Raw genomic sequence first — 22,097 nt, 5'->3', positions numbered from 1 at the left:
TAAGAAGGTCAAAGGGGAGCTGGTATATCTATATAAATTTAATTCTACTCTATTTCTTGGAATAATTGGATTTGAGAGACTTGATATATATCTGAATGTAGTGTAACTTATACTGTTTTAATTATAGGATTGTTTTGATACATTGTATGTTAGTTAATTTGACAAAAAACTTGCTTATTTACTGTTGTAGAAATAGAAATGCCAGATGAGTAGTTATACATGAACTATTTATGGCTTTTTGAAGTTTCACATTCAAATTTCAAGATTTGTGGTAGAAAAAGCCTCAAGTTTTGTAAGGAACAGTTGATGCAAATTCGTGCACGTGTGAATCATTTTGTGACAGAATGATATAAGCTATGTAGCAGCTTTTATATGTTATGAATATTAACAAGATCTAGAATTCTTTGGTACAGCCTGTAAAATGATGTCTGCTTGTGAAAGCAATTCCATAATTGGTTTTGAAATCGCCTCTTTGGTGCAAGTTCCTTGAATTTATGTATATGGTAACTTGGCTTAGGTTGTTTTGCATCCTTGATATTATGACTGGAAATTTTTTAAGACATGCAGAGAACATAGAACTGTGTACTCTTCCTGATCTGAAAAAAGTATTTTAAAAGCTTAGTAGTTGTTTTTTTCACTAAAGTTTTCATCTACAGTTACTTTACATGCTTTAGTTTGGTCATTCTGTTTCCAACGTGTTTCTCAGGCTCTTCTTCTGAGGAAAACTCAGCTTTCTGTTTTTTAAATGCATTGAAGTCTAAAATATGTTTAACCTTTTAAATTGAACTCAGCAAAACATGAAATCTAATTTGGCTCAGAATGATTTCTCTGCATGATAATTATTTAATTGGATGCTAACATTCTTTTAATGCTATACTTTTAAAAATTGTTTCTGCTTCATCAAACTTGCATAATGCTTGTCTTGCTTCATAATTGCTACCTGCTTTTCTTTAGTTTGGTTAGGTATCAGTTGATTGAAATGGAGTTAACTGTAGTTTTCTTGTCTTTTTTTCATTAGTTTTTGTCAGAATCTTTTGAATCTGTATGCACATCTTCTAAGTTATGACATTTAATGCTATTCTATGACAACAGTCCGAATAAATCTTTTCTACTTGATGATCATGATGGTGATGTTTCAATATATCTTTTGTATACTTCTAGTGAAGAAACTCAGTTTGAATTCTATGTGCTTTCTTTTCTTAATAAATGAAGCATTTTAGTGAGAGGCTGAAGTTATCCTTGTTTGATGGAGGAGTATTTTTAGATGCACTTCTTGAAATATTTGATGCTTGATTCATTGACTAAGGATGTTCATTATTACCGAGACTATATTTTCAATATGATGATTGGAAAACAGGGCATAAATGAGGATGGTGTTAGATGGAGCGAAATAAAATCCTGTGCCTGAAAAGGTGTTAGAACTTGTCTTTGTCCAAAACAGAAAGAGAAGAAAAACAATTACTATTTTGAATGTCTAATTTGGCATGATATGAGCATGCTCCATAGTATTTGTTGAAACCATTTGTTAATGCATACTTATGTAGCAGGTTCGGAAGCCTGGCAATAGACCTGCTGTCAGAAATACCACTGGAATTCTTTCCCCAAATTAACACAGTTATTCTTGACCTACACTGTTTTAGTAGGATCAGTACTTCTAAAAAGAATTATCTTGGGTTTTTTTGTTTTCGTTTTTGATTACTCCTCCTTTTTCCAAATATTGCTGTGTATTCCAACAGGAATTAGAGAAAGAAAGAACAGATCTTATTGAAGATGTGACCATGAACAAAAGGAGGATTAAAGACCTAGAAGATAACCTTTTGTTCCGACTTACAAGCACTAAGAGTTCTCTGGCAGATGATGAAAGTCTAATAATTGTTTTGAGTAACACTAAGAAGACTGCTGAGGAGGTAACACAGAAACTGCAAACTTCTGCTGAAACGGAGGTACAGATCAACTCAGCCCGCGAAGAGTATAGACCTGGTAAGTGAAGGTGGTGATGAAGGACAAATGACTGGAGCATACGGTTAAAACAGCAGTACTTAGAAACGGTAGGATGAGATCAGGAAGACCCTAATGGGTGGGAAGGATTTGTGTTCTGTAAGTAAAATGAATCCAGGAAATGCTGTATTGAGCTATGGTGGAGAAAAAAGTCAATGTTACGCCTCATGTGGAATTTATAAAATGGAATGATCTAGTCTCTCCCTAGACTTTCCATTGCTCTATATACAAGCCTACCTGTCCATCTAGTCTACTGGGTAAGAAACTTGGGAGGGCTTGGTTGTTCTTTCTTAGCTGTTAAAATGTTGACGCTTTTTATGGACCGTGAGTGAGACCTGTCATTAGGGTTTTTAGGTAACTGTATGTTTCGAGTTCACATGTTGACATTCTTTTAGGGGGCCAGTATAATCATAAATGCTTTTTGTATCTGTTTGGATGAATGCTTTGTTTATCACATCATAGATCCTTAAGTTGTTATAGTCAGCACATTTCATCAATCTTTTGGCTTTTAACTGACAGGTGAAAGCATCTGAAAAAAGTTGGAAAAAAAAAATGTTCTCTGGAATTAAGTGTAACACCTGCGTTGTAGGAAATGTGTAAAAATGGTACAGTTAGTGTACCAGAAATAATTACAGATTTTGTAAAACTTTTGTATTTAAAACAAAATGACTGCTGAAAGTAAGTTAAATCAGTTCTGGGGAAGTTAAATCAATATAGTTCATTTGGATTTTATATGACTCCTCTAAAAGTCTGTAACGAGAAATTTGTTTGGATACTCAAAAAGTACTTCAAACTCTTACTTTTTGTATGTTCTACTGATAATCTGAATATTGCAGTATATCATCCAGATGCCTTCCAAATATGCTCGTATGTGCAAACTGGGCTTTACATAGTATGCATTACTTACAGAAAAGATTTTTTTTTTTTCTGATGCATGAATGAGGATTAAATTAACATTTTAATTATTTTTCTGGCCAGTACAGAATGGAGCAACTCAAGGATCTTCAGTTAGCATTAGTGTTAAACTCACTTTACTTGTTGTGGAGAACTAAAGTTTTCTGCTCTGCATTTCTACTTTGAACACAGTCTTGTTTCTTATCCTTCAGTTGCAACTCGAGGTAGCATCTTATACTTCCTTATTACGGAGATGAGTATGGTCAATGTGATGTATCAAACTTCGCTTCGGCAGTTTTTGGGGCTTTTTGACCGCTCCCTAGCCAGGTAATTTAGCTAACAATATGTATCATCTGTATTTAATCAGTCCTGAAGGTGGTTGTAGTACAGTAAAGATTTGTTGTAAACTAATGGCAGAAAGAAGTGTTGCTTGATACAATCTTGACAGGAATTGTCATTTTAAATACCCATAAGCCTTTGTCTGTTACTTACTAAGGCGAAGAACCTTCAAATGTACTTAAGGTCCTTAAAAACTAGGCATTAGGTAACAAAACCCATTATACTGTGTTGATTTTCAGCTATGCAGAAAGGGTTGATTAGAAAGGAACTGGTTTTTATTCCTTCTTCAATCTGAAAGTTGTTGCTAGCTTGCTGTCTGATAGTCTGTGTTTGTGATCTATTTATTTTTTTCATGTTTTAAAAGTTCTGAACTACGGCTTTGTGTCGTTTACATAGTACTCCTTTTAATAAAGCTTATGCAAATCAACTTTAAACTGCAGACCTTTCTTCCAACAGGTCTACCAAAAGCCCTATAACTAGCAAGAGGATTACTAATATTATTGAACATATGACATATGAAGTGTTCAAATATGCTGCCCGAGGACTGTATGAGGAGCACAAATTTCTTTTCACGTTATTACTTACATTGAAGATTGATATACAAAGAAACAGAGTGAAGCATGAAGAATTTCTGACACTTATTAAAGGTTGGAACTACAGAACAATTTTAAGTAGAGCATTTATATTATTGTAGAAAATTTGCGAGCTGTAGTTATATCTCCTAGCCAACCTGCTGCTTCTGTTTACACATGAGAAGCCAGTCAATTGAAAGAATACATGATTATCATTCGGTTCTGGTAACAGACAACATTGTATGGTAGTTCTAATTTATAGCAGCACACCCAATATTGATAAATATAGCTTTCAGAATCGTGAGAATTTAAAAGGAAAATTGTTAAGTATACTTTCAGTTGATGTTTGTCTGCTGCTCAAATAGCACCAGGTATGTGTTTGACTTAGAAAAATTATTAGTATACTAAACATCTTTTAGTTTATCTCGTAACTGCAGGAGGACAAGCAAGCAAATATGAACAGAAAGTGATGCTAACAGTTTAAAAGTCTTTCTCCAGACTGGAGAGACTTAGTCATGTGAAATAGTCTGGCAGTATCTAGTTTACATTTTCCAAATAGGTCCTTTTTTTTTTTTTTTTTTTTTTTTTTGTCTTTTGTGAGTCTCCAACAGTTCTAATTATAACCAATTCCTAATTTCTTGCAGGTGGTGCTTCTCTAGACCTTAAAGCTTGTCCTCCTAAGCCAGCTAAATGGATTCTGGATATGACTTGGCTGAACTTGGTGGAGCTCAGTAAGGTTAAACAATTTTCGGATATTCTTGATCAAGTAAGTAAGAGCTTTTTAAAATGTATCCCTTGTTTGACAGTAGCGATCAAGGCATGTGGTGGGAAACTGGTTTGTTTTATAGAGTGGAATCAAAGTGACAGCAGATAGTCACAGTTGTGACCCCAACTGCATAGCAACCTGTATTGATAAAAAGACTTAAAAAACCCCAGGAAAATTAAAAGAAGTATAATGTTTCACACCCTATATAATTATAATACTTTCAGATTGGGATACAACTCAATATTATCCAATTTACATAATGCAATTTGAATCTTCTTCTAGTTGTTAGACTTTCTTGCATCCCTGTTGTGCTTTCTTATACTGTGTTTTATGATGCTTGTTCCACTATTTCTCTGATTACCTGGAGTGAGAGTTAGGGAAAGGATGTTCAGTAAATTCAACACTTATGTGAATAGCCTTGATAGTAAGTGTACGGTAGCTAATGGAGTAAGTAAATAGCATTTGGTATATGTGAAGAGTACTTTCTCTACAGTCATGTGGGGAGCTGGTATGTACCTAGTGTTTTCAAAGCTACGTGTGAGCCTAGCTGTCTATGTTCTGACCTTGCTATGCCATTATATCATTAATGGAAAATACTGAGTAGTAGCTCATTTTTTTCGGAATGTGAATACTTAAGGGCATTGTTGCATTCTACAATTTTGTGCTTAAAATCTGAAAGCTTATCCTTCCTTTTTTTAATAGCTCTACTAAATCTGTGTACTGCCATTGTTAAACAAGTGCCTGTGTGTGGATTACATGTCTCTGACCCTCATTAGAAGAGTGTGACCTAGTGGCAGTTGAAATGTGACTTGTCTGTCTAGTGAGATTTACTCCTTTCATGGCATAACTGCAGATTTCCAGAGCAGAGAAACAGTGGAAAATCTGGTTTGATAGTGAGAATCCTGAAGAAGAACTGGTTCCTAGTGGCTATGGTCAATCCCTGGACTGCTTCAGACATCTTCTTCTCATCAGATCTTGGTGTCCTGACAGAACCATAGCTCAGGTACATTAATGTAGCCAACTTAGACTATTTAGGTGTCACTACAATAATAGTTACGGGATTGCAGTTCAGTACTTTTTTATTTAATGCTAAGCTCCTTTTTGTAATGGACCTTTATGTTGCATTTTTCTGAAATTCTTTTCAGACAATTTATGCATTTGTTACAAGTGCAGTGTTAGCAAAATTATTCCAATATGTTAAACGAATATTAGCCAATGATTTTATTATGGAGATGGGATTTCATCTGGAAATGTATGTGTTTATTCAGTTCTGCTTTATCAGTTCAGAAGGTATTTTTGGCTGTCCTTGCTGATATTACTCATTGGAGTTGTAGAAATGTCCTCATGTTAGGCCGAACTGAAATCTTTTTGTGAACTCAGTTGGTTGAGAGAAAACAAAATATTAAAACAATTTAACTGAGGAACCATTTCTTGCATGGAACAATTAGACCCACCTGAGAAATGCCTGTATTAAGGTCTGTTCAAAATTTTTAATTTAAAGCCATCTGTTTAGAAAGGAGAGAAATATAAAATTAAAGTTTATTAAATGGTTAGACCTATTTTTAAGAAAAAATCAACTTCTAGGAGCCTCCTCTTAATCTCCAGTGCAAAAGAATAAAAATTACACAATTGCTGACAATTTCAGAGCAATAGTTGGCAATTTACTGAAGTCAGAATGCATCACTAAAAGTGTGGTATTAATTTTATGGATGTGAACCTTTAGACATTGTGACTGGATTCAGAGAAAGTTTCAGCAATTATTGCTGTAACTGCAGTCAATAGAAAGTTAAATGATACTGTATAATGAATCTCTCAGCTGTATGCTATGTGTCTGAAACAGATCATACAAAATTAGTTCCTCAGTTCCGTTAATGGGGGCAAGATACACTTCCATCTTACGATGGTTTTATGAAAACTGATAGATTCTCAAATGCTAAATGCCAAATATCTTTTGTTTGAGAAGTAGCACAGAGGTATTAAGGGGAAGATTGGTCTAAGATGAAAGCAATATAGTGGGAAAGAATACAAGAAAGAGCCTTTTCTATTAGTAAAAAGGAACGATAATCTAACAATTTTTGAAATAAATGAGGAATAAGAGAGATGGTATTCAGCTGTTCCTCTGGATCTTCTACTTAGTGACAGTTACTATCATCATTACTACTATTAAGTCATTGTTTGTTTAAGCATGAAGGTGGGAAAGACCTAACGACTTTGAAGCATATCTTCCTTCCTCCTTTTTTCTCTGTTTGGAAAGGAAAGCTAGATTTTTAAGATTAGGAGTTATGCTATCTGATGGAGATAACATCTTTAAATCATTAAAACCATTCTAAAGGTTTAGTAAGGTTATTATTTTTATTATGCTGTAATTATAGGTATTATATATAGCAATACCTGCAGATATATGTAATAGAATAATTATTTTCTTAAGTTTTAACTTCTCCTAGAAGGCTGTAAGAAATAACACCTTCAAAGACAGTATGATATTGTAATGTAAAAATGCATTTGTTGCATATTTGTATTTCTGACAGAAATTTATAGCAGCCTTTGCTCTTTGGTTTACTTACTGGTTGTATTTACACTGGGAAGAAAACAGTATTATATGATTACATCACAGATTAAATTTACCCTTTCTAATATAGGCAAGAAAATACATCATTGACACAATGGGGGAGAAATATGTAGAAGGAGTCATCTTGGACTTGGAGAAGACATGGGAAGAGTCAGATCCACGTACTCCTCTCATATGCTTTCTTTCCATGGGCTCTGATCCTACGGACTCAATTATTGCTTTGGGAAAAAGACTGAAGACAGAGACACGTTATGTTTCCATGGGCCAGGGACAAGAAATCCATGCTCGTAAACTTCTACAGCAGACAATGGCTCATGTAAGAAACAAAAATCTGAATGTTGTTTGTATCTGTTTTAAACACTTAGAAATGAAAATCCTGTCATGAAATCAAGTTGTTTGGTGGGTAGCTAATGCTGATGAAAGAACCTATATTTATTTGTATAAATAAGTGTCCTAATAGAACTGTCTTTTCACATTTAATTGGCCATAACAAGCTTTTTGATACTGTGCAGACATTAGTATTTTTCATATAAAATGGAGTTTTTTGTTGTAGGTTTTTGACTGATGAACATAGCTGAATTGATTGTTTGGATTGCATGAATATTAAATATTCTTCAGCAAGTATTTCACAATATTTTTTCAGTTTTGTATTTTTAGTAATTCAAACATATTTTGTTAAATGAAGATTAATTCCAAATATACTACTGATAGTTACATAACCTTGAGAAAAACAAGGCTGGATAGCAAAGTATTTTGTATTGCTGTAGTCTGGGTTTTGAATTGGGATGGACAATCTGACAGCACAGGCATTTTACAGGTGAAATATGGAAGAATTAAGGAATAAAGTTTCCTGCATGAGAAAGAAAAGATGAGATGTTCCAATTCAGCATGCTTTGCCCATCAGGTGGTAGTACTGCTATGCCTGCTGATGCGAACAGATTAAACTTCTTGTGCTCCTGTTATGAGCTTCTTCCCTGTCTACATAGCTAGTTTTCCTCTGACTCTTGCCTCAAATTCTCATTTGACAACTTCACATTAAGAGCTAATTAGCAGATCAGATGAGAAGAAACTCATTCAAAAGATAGGGAAGAAGAGCTCTTTTTAGTTAAGAGAAATGCAGTTATGTTCTCTTGCCATCTCACCCTCTTAATGAAGAGGTATGCGAGATGTCTGTGTGAAGTATGGTAATTCATATGAGAAGGTCTGCTATCTATTGATTGATAGCAACAGATTAATTAAGTATGTGTATTTGGTCATTTTCCAAGCCTGTGACCCTTGTAAGGAACAAGGTGTAGCAGCTTGCTCTATGGAGCTACTTCTGAGTAGTTTATATAAGCTACCCTTATATAAGTCAAGATTTATCGTGTTTATCAGCTGTCAACATAGTCATGTCCAGATATGTTGTAAGCATACTGACGTGGAAAAGGTAGGGACTACCTGAGAAGACCAGATGGGACAAGTAAGGACCACTTGTTTAGACGATAAAACCAAACGAGCTAACAGTGCCTCCAGAAGGAACAGCCCACAGCTTAGCTCACATGTGCTTTCTTTTGGAGAAAAATTACTTTGTTAATTGCCTGTGTACCATTACTATGGATACTGGTCTCTACGTGAAACATACATGAAATCAAATGATTAAGGCCTTGGTTTTGATTTGGTGAGCCAGTGGTGCAAAATTCACTGTGGAAGATTTCTTCCTTTAAGAGTTCTGATAAGCACTTCAACATGCTGTGTTTTGCTACAGCTTGGATGTGTTGGCTTTGTTCCTAATCTACAGCATAAACAAAGAGTGATTTTAGCAATTTCAGTTTGTAAACGGTGTTGGTAACTTTATATTTTGTTCTTTTAAACTAGGGAGGTTGGGCACTTCTGCAAAACTGCCACCTTGGACTTGACTTTTTGGATGAGTTGATGGACACTGTAACAGAGACAGAGACTGTCCATGAAAGCTTTCGACTGTGGATGACAACAGACATTCACAAACAGTTCCCCATCACCCTTCTTCAAATGTCTATTAAGTTTACCAATGAACCGCCACAAGGGCTGAGAGCTGGACTGAAGAGAACATATAGTGGTGAGTGCTGGAGTAGTAATGATTTAAATTTTGCTCATTTTTGGACTCTCTGATGTTATTATGTGGTTGCATTGTAACCACTGATTGTAGGTGTAACCTAGTATGAGGAACTGATCAGAACGATGACAAGATGCATCTTGGTTCTTGGTGTGAGTTAGAATTTGTGAAAATTAAAAGGAAGAGAAGCTCTGCTGCAGCTCTGTTGGCAGAACTAATTGGACAGCAAAACAGGAAATGCTTTTTCTTTTCTCAAAAGATTGGCTTCAAATATCTCAGTTCAAAGTGTTTAAATTTTTAATCTTGTGTCTTTTGGCAGAAAAGCAACATGTTAATCTTTGGCTATTAAGTGCTCTTTACATTGCATAAAATAATGGTCAAAGAGTCTGTGCACAAAGCAACTTAATGTGGATGCAGCTATTAGTAAATTATGGTGTTTTTTTCCCCTGAAGTTTACTCTTTTAATTTGAGCAACTTAATAACATGCTATAGACTGTCTCCAGCATAGAACACTTTGTCGGACAGTAATTTACACTTTGGAGAGGCAGAGAGCCAACTGAGTATCTCTAGGAATGATGTTTTAGCACTGATTTGAAGTAGTTTTGAAAAATACTATTACTGTGTTTCTTATAAAGCCCACTTACAATCAATAGGTGTCAGCCAGGATTTACTAGATGTCAGTGACATGGTACAGTGGAAACCAATGTTGTATGCTGTAGCCTTTCTACACTCCACTGTTCAAGAAAGACGCAAGTTTGGATCTCTGGGTTGGAATATACCCTATGAGTTTAATCAAGCTGATTTCAATGCTACTGTGCAGTTCATTCAAAACCACTTGGATGGCTTGGATGCGAAGAAGGTAATTAATGTCTTTGTGGGGAAGGTGGATTAAGGTGATGGATCTTTCTAGTAGTGGAAAGTATACACATAGTTCCCAATAACTGAAACACCAACATGATTTCAAATTCTTCTTTTCTTTCTTTCCACAGACATTCAACATTCTAAGTATACATGTCAGTAGACCAGCATGCTTAAATTAGGCTTTTAATCCTGTGCATGTTAAATTTCTATGTTAACCTATTCGTTAAAAAAAAACAACCAAAAACCCCCCCCCTCAAGCTGTCTCCCCTGAAGACTTCACAAATATAAACCTTAGAAGTATAGACCTTCTTTTCAATGCTAATTAAGTCAGAGAGTTAAAAATGGACTACTGTATTTAAAATATTCTTTTGTTTAAATCTATTTTGAGTAAAAATAATAATATTTGGCTTCTCCAACCTATATTGGCAGCCTAAGGAAGTTGAAAGTGGCTTTAAATGATTATGTAAGAATTCCTCTTACATTCCTCACTTTCATATGGTCAGTTGTCGTATAGAGGTCTGTGGCAGATCACTTTGCAATTGGCATTTTATGTGAAATTGAAAGCATGATTGGAATTTAGCTGTATCCCTCTTGCTCAGATGCTGGAGTAGCATCTTGAATTAGTTGTTGATGAATTCTATTTTGAGGAATCTTTGAAGGTGTTCTGGGAATGCATGGTTATAGGAAAAAAGAGTAGTAGGAAAATAACTTTCTTCCAAAAGGGACAGAGATGCGGGACTTGGTATATCAGCTGTTCTTACTAAGGGAGATGTAAATAGGTGAGAAGAGGATTAGCTGAAGTCAGTGCTTTCTGCTTGCTTTTAGGGCATCTCCTGGAGTACTGTTTGTTACATGATAGGTGAGATCCAGTATGGTGGCCGTGTGACAGATGACTATGACAAAAGACTCATGAACACCTTTGTAAAGGTTTGGTTCAGTGAAAATACATTCAGTCAGGAATTCAGCTTCTACAAAGGATACAGCATTCCCAAATGTACTGCAGTGGATCAATACCTTCAGTACATACAGGTTGGTAAATGAAAGCTTTTAAACACCAAAAAACCCAATTAACTTGTTTCTCACAAGTTCCTGAGTCCCTATATTTTGTCTTTCCTTCTGTGTACCTGTATTTTGTCTTTTATTCACAGATTCTTTATTGTTTTCTAACTGTCTGTATATTTATTAGTGATAACTAATTGTTGTCGTCAGTGTTATCATTGTCATGACAGGAATCTTTTCTTTTTCATGTGATTTGCTTGACGGACATACCCGAAGGCATACAGTTATTAAAGAGGGCAAAGAATAGAGTTCCAGACATGGGGTACAACCTCACAGAAATAAAGTGTAGATATATGAAAGTACAAGCTGATAGAGGTTAAAATTGAATTTGTTGTTAACCTTGGTGTTATTTGGGCTGTGACATGATAAATAGATTACAGCAACTTGCCCTAAGACTGTTTGAAGAGATCTAGCCTCTTATTTTACAATGTAAGTGTTTGGGGTTTTGTGTGTTTGTTACTTGGTTTTGTTGTGGTTGGGTTGGGTTTTTTGTTGTTGTTTGGGTTTTTTGTTGTTGTGTTTTTTTTTTTTTTTTTTTTTTTTTTTTTTTCCCCAGTGATTAGCTTATAAATGCATCTCCAGTTGTGCTCTTTTTGTGTTTTACTATGTAGAGTCTTCCTGCTTATGACACACCAGAGGTGTTTGGTTTGCACCCCAATGCAGATATCACTTACCAAAGTAAACTTTCCAAAGATGTATTGGACATCATCCTCAGTATTCAGCCTAAAGATAGCTCTGGTGGAGGAGGTGAAACCCGAGAGGCAGTTGTAACCAGACTGGCTGATGATATGCTGGAAAAGCTTCCTGCTGATTATGTACCATTTGAAGTGAGTTAATAAAATTCTATCAAAAACTTTTGCTCCATCTTGCTTTGTGTGGATTAAAAAAAAAATAATAAAAAACATGATACTAATTTTTCTAAAAGCATGTCTGAATTCATCCAGGCAATACTTCAAAAACATACTTTAAAGGAGTCTGACCAGACTCTTAACATTTATAATGAAGTCACTAAATGTGCACTGAAGTGCTTTTGTAAGAGCTTTTTCAAAATATTAAACCACTCAATGCTTAAGTTGTCATTTGCACTATGGGGGAGGTAGGATCATCAGCTTTTAACTAAGGTTGTTGACACTGTGGAGAACTAAGGTCGTGTTGCAAGTGTATTCATGCTTCTAAAAGTATTACAGCTTTCATATGTGTATTACTTTGGGATTCAACCTACATCCTGAAGATATTTTTAGGTTGCTTTCTTCTTCAGTGAAGTGAATGCTGAAGAGCTTGTCAAGTGAAAGGTTTCATTGATTGAAGCCTAGTGTTAGTATCTCAGGATCCATATTAACACATAATAGCCTATGTAATTATATTTTTAATGGACACCTGCTGCCGTGCAGCCATTTCTTTCTTTCTGAAATGAAACTTTCCTTCTGTTTATGGAAGATGGAATTGATTCCCAAGGGGAGAGGGTTTTCTTACAGTTTGAAAACACTTACTGATGACTAGATGCATGGACACTCCAATCAACTGTATTCTGTGTCCCCATCCTGGAGACCACACTTTAATTGAGTGTTTGGACAATTTGTGTTGTTTCTGGGTCTTCCCATAGTTTTTAGTTGTTCTTTAGAGAATTTCAGGGTGCTGACATGATACTTCTTTGTAGGTGAGGCTGGTTATGAGCTTCAGATAAATTAGAGGAAAATGCTTCTAAAATAGTTAAGGTTCCTATATTTGCTGTATTGGAGGATGCTGATCTTTTGTGTTTCATTATAGTTGCGAAAGCTTAAAAGCAAGTAAGATTAGTTATGTCAGTAATAAAGCATTTATAACACTTTTGTTAGGAAATGGATATGAATCACACCAATGTGTCATCAGAAAGAAGTTCACACCCGTGTTTGTACTTTAACAGATTTTTGAAGTAGCCACCTGCTCATCTAGGCAGTAAGATGTTTTATTAATTAGATAATTTGCCTGTCATCTCCTTCTTGAGGAGAGTGAAATCTCCTATTCTTAGTCTTCTGCCATTTTACTTGCTCTTTAATGGAGGTCAGCATGAGGACCTGATACAAGGTTAGGTGGCTTATGAATGCCAAATTTCTCCTGTCAGGATGCTGAGTTATGAGAAGGAGCAAGGAGACTTGTACTATCTAATGCCCTCTTTTCTGTTTTTACACAGTAATAAGTTTCCCTTATGTGGGATATGCTCATGAGTACAGACTCTCTTCAGGTTTTACTTCTGTTGTTTTATGTTTTCTGTAGCCCATTTTGTATTACACGATATTCCTTTCCTCAAATGGCATAATTATGATAATATATTTTATCTGAACAGATGAGTTAACATATCTGAATTTGGAATACTGGTGATTATCTAGCACACTTCCAAAAGTTTGCACTTGACGTAGTTTCTGACCTACGGTCTTTCTAGAAGCATGAGCTTTATGACTTTCCAAAAGGCTGAAGCAGGTGTCTGAGATCTGCAAAGGATTGCAATTCTCAGAAGTTTCTCAGAACTTTAAATTTTTTATGAAAGATACATCAGCAAGTTTTATTAGAATATAAGACTGCCTGGCATTGTGATAGTTCCCAGGCATTGCTGATAAATAGCGCTACTGTGCTGAGGCAAAGTGGTTGGGATTTGTGCAAAGTGAACCTTGGCAACTGTCTGTTGGAATTAAAGCTGAAATAATTGAAATAGGGTATGGCCTATGTGCTGTTTAAATGACGTTAGCTCGTAGAATGACATACAGACTAAATCTTGAGTTAGACTAAAAATGTAGCCACTCTCAGCATCCTAGGTTTCTTTTGGAACAAAGCCTGTATTTTTGTCTTGCAGAGGATTCAAGAAGAATGTCAAACTGACCATTTCACTTCCTAAATAGAAGTATTATGTCCTAAAAAATATATTGAGGCCTAACCTCTGTTTTTGACTTCTATTGAAGGATCTTTGGTTTTCTACCTACAGGTAAAAGAGAAACTAAAGAACATGGGACCTTTTCAGCCTATGAACATATTTTTGCGACAGGAGATTGAACGAATGCAGAGAGTTATTTCCTTAGTGAGAAGCACTCTGACTGATTTAAAACTTGCCATTGATGGGACAATCGTTATGAGTGAAAATCTGAGGGATGCTTTAGACTGCATGTATGATGGAAGGATTCCTGCTAGCTGGAAAAAAGTAGGTGTACATCACTTGTTTTGTAAGGGGGGGGGGGGAATAGAAGTTATTTGTGTAGAGCTAGATTAAACTGCTAGACATACAGTAAATACTTTTTTGAAACACAAGTGTTAACCAGGCCTGTGCAATTGCCAGAGTAGATTTTGGGTGAAAATAAACACAGTCAAAACAAGGCCTTTTTCATTTATAAAAATAGAAACGAATGTGGGAGATGCAGGTATTTCCCATTTTAACAGCCTGTTGCATATTGGCAGGATAAAAAGCTAGAGAGAAGAGAATAATTTAAAATGTGATGATGGATTTTTAAAAATAGCAGACTACACTGTTGCTTTTCTTTGAGATTAAGACTTGTCATAGAATGACAGAATAGCAGAGGCTGGAAGGGACGTCTGGAGATAGTCAAGTTTAGGCCCGCTTCTGAAAGCAGGGTCAGTTAGAGCAGGTTTCCTAGGACTCTCCAGAATCAGGAGTCTACAATCTCTCTAGGCAACCTGTTCCAACGTTTGATCACCCTCACAATAAAAAACAACCAAGCACCAATCAAGCAAACAAGAAATCACTTAAGTTTAGATGGAATTTCCCACGTTTTGTCTTGTGCCCATTGCCTCTTCTATCACTGACAAGGATCTGGCTCCATCTTCTTCCTTTTTCCACACATGAAGTATAAACATTAATAATATCTCCTCTGAGTCTTCTCCAGGATAAACAATCCCAGCTCTCTCAGCCTCTTCCCATGGAAATTGTTTTCAGGGACAACTCCAGCTGTTGGAAACCGATGGAAGGAAAAACAGTGAAGTTTTTTTGGTGTTTGCTTCTTTTGTGTTTATTGACCAAGTGTTTTCATGGTACAAAACCTAGACCTAAGTAGATGCTTCACAGCACAAGTAAGATAGAACTATTCCAAGAGAAAAATCATCATTAATCTTCACATAGTCCAAGCTCAATTTTCCTTAGATTTTCTCAGAAGAAAGCAGAACAGTTTTTGCAGAAATCCTGTTATCTTGATGCATTGACCTTGGCTTTAGAAAGACATGCATACACTATTTCTTTCTAGTTTACACAGCTATCTAATTTTGCAAAAACATCGTAAAATGGATAATTACCACTGGGAGCATTAAGCACATCTAAATGGAACGATAGGCATGAATTTGAAAATATCAAGAATTTGCTTCAGGTTTCAGTGGGGTGCCACATTTATCTACTATCAGGTTAGAAGTTAAGATATGAAAAAGGAGCTTTAAATATGCTTTGCTAATATTATGTTGTTTAGTACCTTGTGAAGAATTACCTTTTATTGACATGAATATGATGCTTTAAAAATGTTGAATAAAATTTAAAAATGAACATGCTGTTTACTATTTTTAGGCATCTTGGGCTTCCAGTACACTTGGTTTCTGGTTCACTGAGCTTTTAGAAAGAAACCACCAATTTTACAATTGGATTTTTGAAAGCCGACCAAACTGCTTCTGGATGACGGGGTTTTTTAATCCTCAAGGATTTTTAACTGCAATAAGGCAGGTAAATTGTGTTTAAAGTCTCACTCTGCTTATTCTTTGATATACTTTTAAAATATATATATATATTGTGTGATGAAGGCTGAGCTATACACATGGCTCCATCATGTCAGCAGGGAAGATATGTGACTGCATAACTGTCTAACATTTCCTGAGTGAAGTGTTTTTCCTCTGCATATACTTTCTCAGAATGTCAACCACTAACGTGCTAAAATATATTTCCTACTTTGACTGAGCCCCATGTATGTAGGGGCTACCTTACAACATTAATAAGGTAGATTGGAGAAGTAATGTCTCATGTTACCACTGAGATATATCTGAGAAAAGGTGTTAAGCTCATGAATTTATTTTCCTCCCCCACCCCCCTCCTTTTTGGTCTGTGATTGGTACTACCTGGCTGGAGACTTGACAGAACAGGTATTCAGAATTAGTCTTAAATTACACTTCTGCAGTTCAGTAGGTGATTCAGTCTCTCTTCATGAAGTGGAAAAGTATTTCCTTTATTGATGTACTAAGTATAAAGTTTGATGTATTTGTTAATATATGTATCTCTGTTGACTTGGTGATTGTGTTGGTTTCTCAGCAGGCTAGTTGCATTTGACAAATGAGCTACTTTTTACTTTAAAAGGAGGCAATAAATACCTCTGTTGGTCAGCATAAAGGGACACACTGGAGACAGTAATTGTCTGGAATCTGTAAAATTGGGAAAGAATACTCAGGTGGGAATCCAATGGGACCTCAGAAAAAAAGCTAACTCTTGGAGGAGAGAATGAAGAATTGCCAAGAGAGAAAATCTCCCCTCTTGCTCTGAGGTCTGGGTAGTGTAATTTTCAACTGTCAAACTGAAGTTCTAATTGTTGACATGCTTTTACTAAAATTGCAGGCGTATAGCCTTGGAATTATGTAACAAGATATTTCTTTTGAGTAGACAATCCTAAACTGGGGTTTTCTTTTGGACCCAAGCTCATGGCAAGGGTTTAACAGCAGGATCTGAAACAGTTACAATCTACAGAACTTTTCTGGTTCCTAGAAAGAGAATGTGGGTACATAACAACCTAATGGCCCCAGTGAAAACCAAAGTGACTTTCTGGGCTTTGATATGTGGTGGAACAAATAGCAATAAGAAAGATGAAGAACCAGAATGATCATTGAAATATAACCCTTCTGCTCTTTAAAAACTAATTAACTATGGTATGGGACAAACATTAATTCCTATTACTTCAAACAAAGACCTTGGAAAGCATTTACAAGAGTGGGATAAAACTTAGGTCTGGCATAGCTTAATGGCATGGGATAGTAGGGGATTGGGCAAGATAAAACACTGTTGCCCAGTGCACTGACTGACTAAATTTAAAGTATATGCTGAATCTTAAGCACGTCTATCTTCAAGTGTTCTCTTGTTTTTTTGCAGTCTCTTTATGTAGCTTTAAAGCTGAGTGAGCTCTTGATCATTATACTCGGTTAATGAAGAGTATAGGTACAGGAAAAGGAAGGTAACCCCAGAAAATATGCAGCAAATTAGGCGTTTTGGTTTTGTCATTGGAACTGTTTTACTTAGCACATGCAGTTGATGTTTTCTCATCTCATGAAAGCTGTGAAATTTTCATATTTGCAGGAGCCAGTTGCCATGGGCATTCAGCGGTCATGTTACTTGGTACGGTCTTAAGATATTGTGTGTAATGGAAAGATTCAAAATAAAATATAGTGGATAAAGTACTGAAAGCTTTGTTGTGGTATGATACCATCACTAGCTTAGAGAGAAGTCAAACTGCTGTAAACATGAATATCATAAAAATTGAATTTTTTTGTATTGAAGAGGATAAATTGTCACCATACATATATATTTCTAAGAAATGCTTGGAAAAAATGGCTCTATGCACATGTGAAAATGTAACTTCCATACTTTCATCTGTTTTGGGCAGGAAATAACAAGGGCTAACAAAGGGTGGGCTCTTGACAGTGTAGTGCTGTGCAATGAGGTCACTAAATGGATGAAGGATGATATCACAAACCCTCCTTTGGAAGGTGTCTATGTGTATGGGCTGTATTTGGAAGGAGCTGGTTGGGACAGAAGAAACATGAGACTGACTGAATCTAAGCCCAAGGTGCTCTTCGAGATGATGCCAGTTATAAGGATATATGCAGAGAATAACAGTAAGTAACTGCATTGTAAAGAATGTTATTTTGATAGAATTCAATGTAACTTTTTATTCAACTGCATGGAAGTCTTTCAGGCTTTAGGGATTTCATGAGGCTGTCGCTATTCATTGTATACATACTGAATCTTTTTCAACAGGGGAGACTTCCCAGTCTTCCATATAAAGTGAGCTTTCAGCCTTCCTTTGTAATTGATAATAGGCTCTTTTTTTCCCCCTAATATTTAGATAGGTCTCTGTCTTCTGGTCTTAATGGTGTCAATAACTTTTTAAACCCATTACAGATGAGGTGTTCTCTGCCTCCTCTGACAAATATGCTTGCATTCAGTCTTTCATTGGCAATATAATATATATATATATTACATGTACAATATATGATATTATATATGTAATATAAAAAGTATGTATGCACAACATACATATTTTAAAAGTGTATCTTGTATAAGGTATTTATAGATAACATGTTATATATGTAGCATGTATGTTTATAAAAATATTTTTTTTTTCTGTACAAGGCTATTTTTGAGCTAACAGAAGCAAGCAAGAGGTGGAATGAGGTGGTGGAAAATGTTTTGGTTTTGAGGCAGAAAAGGAGTGTAAGAATGGAAAGAAAACTTACAGGGCTGAAGGACAGTGCTGTTTTATGAAAATGTGTAATTTATGCTAATGTGGGGGTTTTTTGCATGTAAAATAGGAAATGCTGTTGAATAGGCACGTAAGATAGAATAGGGCTATCAACTGTTGAATGTAAAATTGGAAACTTCTGTTGGAAAGCATTCCACCTCTAAAAGCAAAGCCTGCTTACATGCTGTTTTCCCAGGATTTTGTGTAGCTGATCTTTTGTAAGAGGCATGATCACTGTGAAGGCAGCCAAGATGCTAAATAATGAACACTGAAGTATTAAGCATGTCTAGACTACTGTTCTAATTCTGCAGCGAAGTTGACAATTTATACTCTGAAATAACTAAATGCATTTCAAACTAGGGCATTTTTTATTTTGATACATTAATAATATATTGATAAGAAGTAATGTTCAGTGGGCAGATTGAACTAACAATAACACTAATCACACTAGAGCGTCCCTTTACATTTCTTGCTACATCTAGTTCCTAGGTGCTGATGTTAAATCTTAAACCTACAGAAATTTCAAGCCATATGTGGTCTTCAGCTGGCAATAACACTGTAGTGAACAGTTTCCTTTGGTGGTGATGGAGAGCTGTGTGCTATTGAACTTCAATTCAATTTTACATTTGCCTTCTGCCAAGTCCCTTAGGGCCCTCCCTGTTTTTTCAGCCTAGTTTCATTGGGTTTTATGTCTCTTCTGTCTTTTCAGTTTCAAAAGATCCACGTTTGTATTCATGTCCAGTCTACAAAAAGACCATTCGAACAGATATGAATTACATTGCTGCTGTGGATCTTAAAACCCTTCAGCCTCCAGAGCACTGGGTACTGCGTGGGGTAGCACTTCTGTGTGATGTCAAGTAGTGTTAAATAAAAGGTTTCTAAGGGTTCTTTTCTGTTGTTAATGTAAACATTAATATGTAGTTAGCTATACAATGGATCACCTCTAAAAATATTTTTTCTAAGGCATACACTCCATTACAGTATTTTTAGAAAATTGTTCTCAATGAAGCTCTACAACATGCTTATAAATGCGAAGTCTTAGAGTAGTATTGTTTGGTAAATAGATTGAAGTACTACCTTTGATGTCTTGACAAATCATGACAAATATTTAATGTTCCTATCTCACTATTGTGTGTGTAATTTTACCTTGAATAAAGATTGACTTGAACATTGTTACTTTTCAGTTGTAAACAGGCTTGTATCAGGGCTTACCTTCAAGCAGCTAAAGGTAAAGCTTTTTTTATTTTTTGGGTGTGTGTATCTATGGAAAGCTAAGCCCAGTTGCTCATTCGTATTAGTTAATAGCCCTCAAGATGATGTTCCAACATTTATCTCTGAGCTGATAGTTTCTAGTTTGCTTGCTGTCTAAATAAGGTAGGTGAGACTGGAAAAATGTCACACCTGTTTCACCACTTGGAGAACAATTTTGTTGTGTTACATGGGGAAACAAGCATTTGACAGCTGCCAGAATTCCTTACTATCTGGTTCTTGATTTACAAATATGTAATGGATAGGAAGAAAATAGTTCCATAAGAATGCTTGGATATTTTTTCATGTGCTAGTACACCAGATTTCAGTCAGTCTTCGTCAAAGTTATTAGTTTTATGACATCAATTTTAGCTTTGTTTCTGCCTCTAATTTTGCAATGTTTTAATTTTATATAGTTCTCTCTCTTTATTCTCCTTTCTCCTTTTTTACTTATGGGCTGCAGCCTTTTTGGTGTCTCAGCTAGACAGGAAACTTTTCACATAGGAATCCATCTTAAGAAATGTTAACAGCTCCATATAGTTGAACGCTCTTGGCTTCGCACATCAAGCACACTTATTTAATCATCCGAAATCCAGTGTATTTTTGTTGCTGAGTCCAGTAGGTCATGTATCTTAGTGGTCCACTAGTCATTCACAATAACAGGTGCTGCAGAAGAGGAAATAGGAAGAACCAATATTTCTGGTGTATCTGTCATACATAAATGCTGCAATGGAGAAGCTGTTTTCAGTTTTATGTCAAATCAATATATGGAATTTGAAGGGTGCATTAATTAGTTTATTAAATAAACATACTAAATATATCTCTTGACTAAAGCTAATATTTAAACAAATAAAAAATTTATTAGAAGACAGAATAATTTTATTTTAGTGGAGACTTAAATTTCATAACTGGTTTGACTGCAGTAATGAATGCTGAAGTGGAACCTTGATTCTGTTTGAAACTCTAGTTGTAGAGGTTTTCCATTGTCTTTCCATCTTAGAATTATTTTTTTTTCTTTTTCCTTTGAAATAACTCACAGTGAAACAAATGTATGAAAATCTCCTTCAGGAAATATTTGTAATTTAGACATGACAATAAATAAATATAAGATGGGAGGGTTGAATTGTTCTTTACTGGACCTTGGAGCACCATGCTCAGACTTCCAGGAGATCCACCAGATGCTCATTGGAGTTCTGAGTTGCTGTGGACTTGTGTCTTTCACCAAGACCTTCCTCTCTAAAGGAGATGCACACAGTTTGTCCTCGTGCAAGTCATTCCCACTGACAATTTTCAAGGCGCATACGCTTCAAATGCCACCTTTGCAGCAGTGGATTTGTTGTACCATTGTTGCTGTAGGTACAGTGGAGATGTCAAGCCTCACAGTAATTCTCAGTGAGTGAATTGTGCACATTTTTTTCAGAATGTGGTTTTCTGTGAGTGTGGTGGGGAAAAGGGTAGTTCCCCAAATAAATACCCACTGGTGATCCTAGTTATGGCAAAGACTGTTAGATCATTGAAGCGATTGATGTTGGCAGTCACTGTTATTTCTGTTCTGTTAGCTCTGTTTCTTAAGAGGCTTGGCATTAGCTCTGTAGGTGTCTGCAAAACTACCAGCAGGAATGGAATGAGGAGGCATGGGAAAGTTCAGTGAAAAGCTTTTTTGAAATGCAGTGTCACGTCAGGGGCCAGAATGCATAAGCCTGCTTTCCCGGGGGTTTTGCTGCCCGGGCTGGGGGACAACTTGGTGCAGCTGGAATTGGACCTGCCTCATTACTACGGACTTGCCTGGCAATCATTGATCCGTGGCAGACTCGTTACCCTCATCAGATCAGGCCCTACCTTGCTAACTCATCTTTCTAGCGTGATCTCAGATCTGCCTTGTTATTAAGCCTCATCTGGCAGTCACTGATATGTTAGATGGCCTTGGCTGCTGTCACGGACCTGCTCTGGTTTTTCATTCTGGTGCTCACCCTGCTTGGCTCCCGGCTCTGCTTTCCTTTCCAAGCAGCCTGCCCTTGCTGCTCCCGGACATATGGCTTCAAACAGGTGAAAGTATGAACTGTTTTTTACTCCTCTCTATAGCAGAAGTGGGTAATAAAATGTCTGTATGGAAAGGAATATCAATAAAATAAGCAGCCCTGACATACTGTAGAACATGGATGTACTTTCTCTGTATTTGGCTCTGCTATTGGTACTGAATGGATTACTCAAGAAAAACCATTCACAGACGTTAATTGTGCTGTTATTAAGCATGCAG

At 36.1% G+C, this 22,097-nt stretch overlaps 1 protein-coding gene across 1 annotated transcript in view; it reads left to right on the top strand.

Annotated features, from left to right (window-relative positions):
• The window catches only part of DNAH5 (dynein axonemal heavy chain 5), a 124,420-nt gene extending 104,967 nt beyond the window's left edge, over positions 1 to 19,453 (top strand). The window contains exons 68-81 of the mRNA XM_049823756.1: positions 1,737 to 1,980; positions 3,105 to 3,219; positions 3,688 to 3,878; positions 4,448 to 4,569; positions 5,423 to 5,572; positions 7,209 to 7,454; positions 8,993 to 9,212; positions 9,863 to 10,068; positions 10,896 to 11,099; positions 11,741 to 11,956; positions 14,086 to 14,298; positions 15,664 to 15,816; positions 17,735 to 17,966; positions 19,302 to 19,453. Of these exons, the coding sequence (XP_049679713.1) occupies positions 1,737 to 1,980; positions 3,105 to 3,219; positions 3,688 to 3,878; positions 4,448 to 4,569; positions 5,423 to 5,572; positions 7,209 to 7,454; positions 8,993 to 9,212; positions 9,863 to 10,068; positions 10,896 to 11,099; positions 11,741 to 11,956; positions 14,086 to 14,298; positions 15,664 to 15,816; positions 17,735 to 17,966; positions 19,302 to 19,453 (2,664 nt within the window). The remainder of the gene's footprint in view (positions 1 to 1,736; positions 1,981 to 3,104; positions 3,220 to 3,687; positions 3,879 to 4,447; positions 4,570 to 5,422; positions 5,573 to 7,208; positions 7,455 to 8,992; positions 9,213 to 9,862; positions 10,069 to 10,895; positions 11,100 to 11,740; positions 11,957 to 14,085; positions 14,299 to 15,663; positions 15,817 to 17,734; positions 17,967 to 19,301) is intronic.
• Positions 19,454 to 22,097: the final 2,644 nt, after the last annotated feature.

Source organism: Accipiter gentilis, chromosome 20, assembly GCF_929443795.1.
Source record: "Accipiter gentilis chromosome 20, bAccGen1.1, whole genome shotgun sequence".
NCBI classification, from domain to species: Eukaryota; Metazoa; Chordata; class Aves; order Accipitriformes; family Accipitridae; genus Astur; species Astur gentilis.
The sequence above is the reverse complement of the archived record's forward strand: the minus strand, read 5'-3'. Positions and strand labels throughout refer to the sequence as shown.